The following is a 6,436-nucleotide window of genomic DNA, read 5'->3' on the forward strand; positions in this document are numbered from 1 at the left end:
GATTGGCCTTAAAATTCATCATCCCGCCTCAGCATCCAAAGTACTGGCCTTGCAGGCCTGTGCCACCATGCCAGACCCAGAACAGGCCTTGAGTTTGAGCCGCTGGACTTTGTAGTGTCTTCCCACAGATCATGCACAGCTCTTGGTGATCTTGAGACCTCAGACCCCTGAGCATTCCTGGGAGGAGATGACCCCTTGCCAGGGTGAGGTGCGACCAGTGGGCCACAGCTCCTACCCGGTCCTACTAGGCTGGCTCGTCTCCACTCCCCTCCTCATTCTGTCCCAGAGTGCTCTCCAACCTCTGGGTCAGATGGGGAAAGAGGAACAGCCCCAGGGAGAACATACATGAACCGGAGGCCCCAGAAGAGTGTGTGGTTGGAAATGGGAAAATTCGGAGCCTTGGGAGGAGGAGTAAAGACACAAGGATTAGGGTTCTGAATTAGGAGATGGCCCCTCCTGCCTGAGTCAAGGTTAAAAGCCTTTACTACCCCACCCAATGTCAGTCCTCCACCATTTGCCAGTTGGTCTCAAGAAACAGAATGAACCTAGGTCAAGCTCTCCAGCTCTGCTCCCCCCCCCCCCCCCCCCAGTCTTGCCAGGCGGAAGCACAAGGGGCTAAGAATTCGCTGGCCCTAAATCCCGCCGCGAGTGGTCCTTAGAGCGTGGACACCGGAGTTCCCCGCGCCCTGCGTGCACTCCCGGCACACACAACTCACGCGCGCGCGTGCGCGCGAACACACACACACACACACACACTCAAGGCCACGCGTGCACATGTTCCCCGCCTGAAGTTTTCCACCCACGGCTCCAGGCACGCGGCGCGGCCCAGCAACACGCCCCCGTCCCGTTCACATGCCGCTACACCTGCACGCGGGCTCGCACACGCGGGGACACCGGGGACGCGGAGGGGACAAAGGAGAGAGCACAGGTTGCAGAGTCGCCGCGGGCGGGCCTGCGCAGCTCTTTATTGGCTTCAAGAAGCAGAAAACTTTCTCAGCGCAACGACCACGAGTGCCAGCACTACGCAGGTGGCCAAAAGGGCGGCGATCACAATGGCTGCAATGGCGCCAGGCCCAAGCGATCCTGTGGAGAACAGAGGAACTTGTCACCTCAGAGGTCCAGCCAAAGCCTGACCCTTCATGCGGTTCTTCCTCCCTCCCCCTCTCCCTGCCCGACCCACGCCCTACCTCCGTCCTGGTCCACCCCTGCCGGAGGGCTGTTGTCCTCTGGTCCTGGGGCAGAGGTGGGGAATGGCGGACCTGAGGCTGCAAATTCCTGGCTGTGGCTGGTGCTCTCCAAAGGACCTTCACCTGACGGCAATTCAACGGGCTCGTTCCACAGGGTGGGATTGGGTACCTGGGGACCCTCTGCTGCAAAGCCAAGGACAAGTAGTGGGACTCAGGTGGTTTGCTGGCAAGGATGCCGACCCTCCCCACCAAAACAACTGAGATCTCATGCTTAGGGGTACACCAGTCCCTATATTCCATAGGGTGGGGCACCTGGCTGGGAAATTCACTCCTAAGTTTGAGAGACCATCCACGTGTGACCCAGAACACCCACTGAGCTAATGCTCACAGGAGGTCAAACTGACTGGGGTAGAGAGACAGGGTCAGTTGCAAATGGGGATTCCTCTGTCCCTCGAGGCAGACAGGGCTCAGTTTTCACCTGGGGCAAAAGCTGAGCTTCAACGACCTTTGAGGGTGCCACTACTCAAGGAAAGACCAGCAGAAGCCCACCTAAGCCACAGCCTCAGATCAGGAGACCAACCATGGGCATTTAACAGCCTCTCCCTCAACCCAAGACAAGCACATGGCTGCCTACGGGAAGGAGGGCTGATGAAGAGAGGGTGGCCAGCAAAAGGGGGTTCTCACACTAAGTCAGTCTCAGTCAGAGCATGGGTCCCTGGGTGGCCTTCTCACCAAGAGTCCTCTGCTGGGAGTCAGCATGGTTTGGGGGCACCCAAAGGATCCCAGAGGGAAGAAAGGAGACAGGAAACACAGGGTTACGGGAGTCAAGGGATGTTTCCACCTGACACAGCCCTCCCTCCCCCTAACACCCACCACTGTAAAGAGCACCACCTCCTCCCCCAGACAGAAGTTCAAGACCAGGCTGGTCAAAAGCTCTGAGATTTCCCCTTGGCCTGTCCCCCAGCATCTCAGCTGGTCCCTGTCCATGCCCTGATCTCAGCTGGGAAGGCAAGTGATCCAGGAACACTCAGTCCCCAATCAGGTCTCTCACACAGGCCCAGAGGATCTCATTCTATTAATTCTAGTTGCTTGTGGCATGGGGACCATTTCATCTCTAATTTGACACAAAAGGGCCAAGACGTGGGTTAAGTGGAGAGAGTCTAGAGCTCTGGGCAGGCTGGTGATAGCGGTGTCATCTGACAGAACTCCAGGAAAGCAGCACCTCTGTTACCAGCCCAGCCACAACCTGCAGGCCCCTGAGACTCCTTTGAGCCCAGGGTTCCATCTTTGGGTGATTTCCCTCCACCCCACCCTCGTGGACAGGCTCAGGATAGGGACTGCTCAGGGTAGACCCAAGGGACTTGTGTGTTTCTGCCCATGGTGCCCACCTGGGGCAAACAGAACACACAGCCAAAGCCTGACTCCAGTCAGCCTCAAAATAACCAAGTCCTCAAAACCGCCAAGGTCTGGGAATGAGAAGGATCTGTGACCAGGACAAGGGAGGAGTCAGATGTCCTGTCAGAGACTCCTGGTAAGGACCATGCCAGGGTTCCGGTGCCAGTTTGATGCCACATTCTGGTTGGGAAAGAGAGTGTCCTTGTTCTTAACTGAACAACTCAGGATAAATGATGTCGGCAACTTTGGACTGCTTCTGCATTTGAGGTCAAAGAGGAGTGTGGCAGATATTGGTACCTGGTAACTAGGTCAAGGAGCAGTGTGACAGATGTTGGTAAAGACTGTGTTGGGGTTCCGTAAATAATTTTACAACTTTTTTTTTGTAAACTTGGAATCTTGTTGGAATTTTTTTTACTATAAGATTTTGGCAGACCCCTGACTCCCTAGATTCTACCCTGAAACCTCTCACAAGTCTGGGCCAAACTTGAGACTCAACTTGGAGGCAAGGAGTACTGTCTCATGAGAAAGGCCTCCGAAGACTGCTTCCCTCTCATAGAGTTCAGGTCTGGCGCCCAGCCCAGCCCCCCCCTAACCATGAAGAGCCCTCTGTGGAGAGGGCAAAGTGACCTGGTCAGAGAAGGCGGTGTTTACGGCCTGAAAGCCCTCTTGAAAGGCCTCAAGCAGTCTAGCCTCCAGGGCTGAACAGAGAAAAGCCCTGAGCATGCCTGCCCTACGGCAAGCCCTGAGGTCTGGGCCATGTAGACTGCCAGTCTGCCCTGAGACTCCTCAGAACACACCCCAAACAGCCAGGCAGGCCTCTCCCTATCCCATCTCTCCTGGCCAAAATGCACCACCAATGCCAGGAAAGCCGCCCAAGGATTGTGAGTTTCAATCAGACCAAGTTTGCCTAAGCAGTGCCTGTTCCCTGGCCAGGGACTGAGCTTGCCCCAACCCACCAAAGAAGGAGAAGCTTCTGTGGGCCATAGCGCAGGCCTTATCTTGTTTTCCTACACACCCAGACTTGGAATAGTAAGGAAGAGCAACACGCTGGCTCCATCCAAGTCCTCGGGGGAAGCCAGGAACTATGGGTCAGTGTGCCCGCAGGAGAGGGGCGATGATGAGAAGAAGTGGGGAGCAGTCCAGGGCCCCAGGAGCAGGATGTGGAGGGAGTAGGCTGAGTGACAGCAAGTGAGGATGAGGAAGGGAGACATGGCAGGAGACTCCTGAGAAGGGTCTGTCCACCTTGGCTACAAGAAGACCTACCATAGAAGAGTGAGCAATGCCACTGGACTTTCCGTTCTGGCAGAGGGGGCACGGTGTCAGCGCCACAAGCTTGGACACCTCAGGCTGTCCCCTAGCCTCGCCATCCCAAGCTGCTCTACCTTTCGGTAAATAAGTTTGTTCAACGGTTAGTCTGACCACAGGCCCTGAGGCCAGGCGCCCGTGCGCACAGACGGCCTTTGTGCAGCCATGAAGAGCCTTTTCATCCCATTCTGGCCTCCTGCCCGCTCAACCTGGCCTGCTCCTCTACCTTAGTGGCTATGGCCACCGGCTGAGGCAGGGAGGGTGGCAGGCTGGCCTGGGCCTCAACCGCAGGACTACGCCATCTCCTCTTTCCTGATCCAGGACTACAGCCCAGGAGAGAGAGACGGACTGTGGACCTTGTACATTACCTGCTCAGACCTGTGGGTCTAGGGCTCCTATCTCCCCCGCTGCCAGAACAGTCAGAACCCCAAGACTCAATTGGCGTTCTCACGCTTGCCGTGGGCCTGCCCGTTCTTAGAGGTGGGCACCCATGGAAGGAAGAGGGAGGTGAGGTCCTGATTATTCCCAAAGCTTCTATGGGAGCAGAAAGCCCACCTACCAAAGTTGTGTGAGCACAGCCTGACCGGGGCTCTGGCTAGAAGTTTGAGCTGGAAGAGTTAGCGGGAACCTGGGCAGGAGCCACTAGGAAGGCCCGAGCTGCAGGGTTTTGCCAAGCAACTGCCTCACTGTGGCAGGAAGCTGCATGGGTCTCAGCCCTGGGTCCGAGCTGATGGAAAATACCTCCCAGCACTGTAAGTCACATCTCCCAACATCAGGGGTATCTCAGGCTACAACCCTGGGCACTGCTCCCACTCCCCAAAAAAACTAGGTGTGTCCTAGTTGGTGAGAAGAGATGGCTGTCCCTGAGATCCCTTTGGGCTGAGGGGCTGGGAACCCTGCTCAAACTCTGAAGACAGATTGTTGACTGGGCGCTTGGCCACCCTGAGAGTCCTGCACATCAGACCTGGTGAGGTCTTACCATGCCCCTGTGGGGGAGGCAGTGCAGTGTTAACCCCTGCAGGTGGGGAAAGGGCCAGGAGAGGTATGAGACCAGCAGGCCTTAAGCTGCTTCCTAGGGTGTCAAGGAGGAGAGAAAGGCCCCCAGACCACCATCACCTGCGCCTCCTGGAGTGTGGCTGCGAGTTTCCAGGCCCTGCTTTCATAACGGAGGTGACTGCTCTCCTTCGGAGATCCGCAAACACCCCTGAAGTTCAGGCTGCAATGTTGTGAGACACTTGGGGAGCCCAGAGGCAGGCTGCCCGTCCGCCAACTACTGAACCACTGCGGACAATTTATTCCCATGTAGAGCAAAGCCTACCTGTGTCTATGTCCCTGCTCTGAAGGTGACCTGGTACAGCCCCGCCAATGCAGCCTCTCTCAGCCATCTGGGTCTCTGTGCAGTGCCCTCACCATACCGTAAAGGACTCTGAGAGCTATTTACCTTTATGGGAACAGAACCTAGGTCGTAAGCCAGCATGGAAGGGTTTGCAGGTTTTAAAGGAATTCCAAGTTGCTAGGTTTTCTGCTCAGCATCCGGGGCTCTGGCCTCTTAGCCCTTTGCCCTTTGTCTGATGAGCCCTCCTGCCTCCCAGATCCAGAAACCTCCAGCTGTCCTAGTGACAAACTACCCCCCAGAACTCCAGACAATGGAATGCCCTCAACTCCGATACCCTGGTCGCCCTCCTAAGTCAATGTCACCCATCCTGGCTGCTAACAGTTCCCTGACACATCATCTTATTCCGCTTCTACCAGTCAGCAATGTGGGGACCCCCCTCACCCCCAGAATCACCACATCTGGGCATCCCGCCTCTTGTGAGAGGCTTGTACCCTGTAGATACTGAAGAATCTATCCCCACTGGTAAATGCTGGCCCTGAGAAGTTGGTGGCAGCAGAGCCTGCGCCCCTTACCTGTGAGCACTGCAGGGGCTAGGACCCCAGAGATGAGCAGCAGCGCCATGTGCAGGGTCAGACAAGATGCCATCCTGGCAGTGAGTGAGCAGTGTGTGGGACACCAAGGACTAAGCGGCTGGGCTCGGGCAGCAGGGAAAGGAGCTTCAAAGAGCTGGGAAGGGTTTTCATCAATGCAAACTCTGTCCTCTGGGACAGCGTGCCCGCCCCCCACACATGCAAGCACACACGCGCATGCACACACACACACACACACACACACACACAAAGAGAGAGAGAGAGAGGGAGGGAGAGAGAGGGAGGGGGGGGGGGGGGGGGAGGGAGGTAGCGAGAGAGGGAAAGAGAGAGAAAGCTCAGCAGACCTGGAGTCCTGAAACAGCAAACAGCCCCACCCTGGAAAGGAACAGAGAAAATTGTTTTTTATTTCTCTTTATCTCTCTTTTTCTCTCTTCTACCTTTCCTCTGTCTCTGTCCCATCCCTTCTTTCTTTTCTGTCTAACACACACACACATACACACACACACACACACATACACACACACACACACATACACATACACATACACATACACACACACACACACACACACACACACACCCCATCCGCATGTATCTCTGGGTCACTGGAAGTGTGAATTATC

At 56.0% G+C, this 6,436-nt stretch overlaps 1 protein-coding gene across 2 annotated transcripts; it reads right to left on the reverse strand.

Annotated features, from left to right (window-relative positions):
* Window positions 1–973: 973 nt before the first annotated feature.
* Snorc (secondary ossification center associated regulator of chondrocyte maturation) lies at window positions 974–5,868 on the reverse strand. 2 transcript variants are annotated; one of them, XM_038338308.1, is made up of 3 exons: window positions 5,796–5,868; window positions 1,188–1,367; window positions 974–1,083 (listed from the first exon to the last, which is right to left on the reverse strand). In XM_038338308.1, exons 1-3 carry the CDS (start codon window positions 5,866–5,868, stop codon window positions 974–976), a joined length of 363 nt encoding a protein of 120 aa, XP_038194236.1. The 2 variants fall into 2 exon arrangements, with proteins under 2 accessions (XP_038194236.1, XP_038194237.1); XM_038338309.2 differs by having other exon boundaries at window positions 1,188–1,370.
* Window positions 5,869–6,436: the final 568 nt, after the last annotated feature.

Source organism: Arvicola amphibius, chromosome 8 (assembly GCF_903992535.2).
Source record: "Arvicola amphibius chromosome 8, mArvAmp1.2, whole genome shotgun sequence".
Classification (NCBI taxonomy): domain Eukaryota; kingdom Metazoa; phylum Chordata; class Mammalia; order Rodentia; family Cricetidae; genus Arvicola; species Arvicola amphibius.

Bases quoted from the DNA above. Each gene is read 5' to 3' on its own strand.
- Snorc (XM_038338309.2), bottom strand. From the start codon at position 5,868: ATGGCATCTTGTCTGACCCTGCACATGGCGCTGCTGCTCATCTCTGGG. The intron at 1,371-5,795 runs GTAAGGGGCGCA...TTGGCTTTGCAG, and splicing joins AGCCCCTGCAGTGCTCACAG to CAGAGGGTCCCCAGGTACCC. The intron at 1,084-1,187 runs GTAGGGCGTGGG...TGTTCTCCACAG, and splicing joins AGGGGTGGACCAGGACGGAG to GATCGCTTGGGCCTGGCGCC.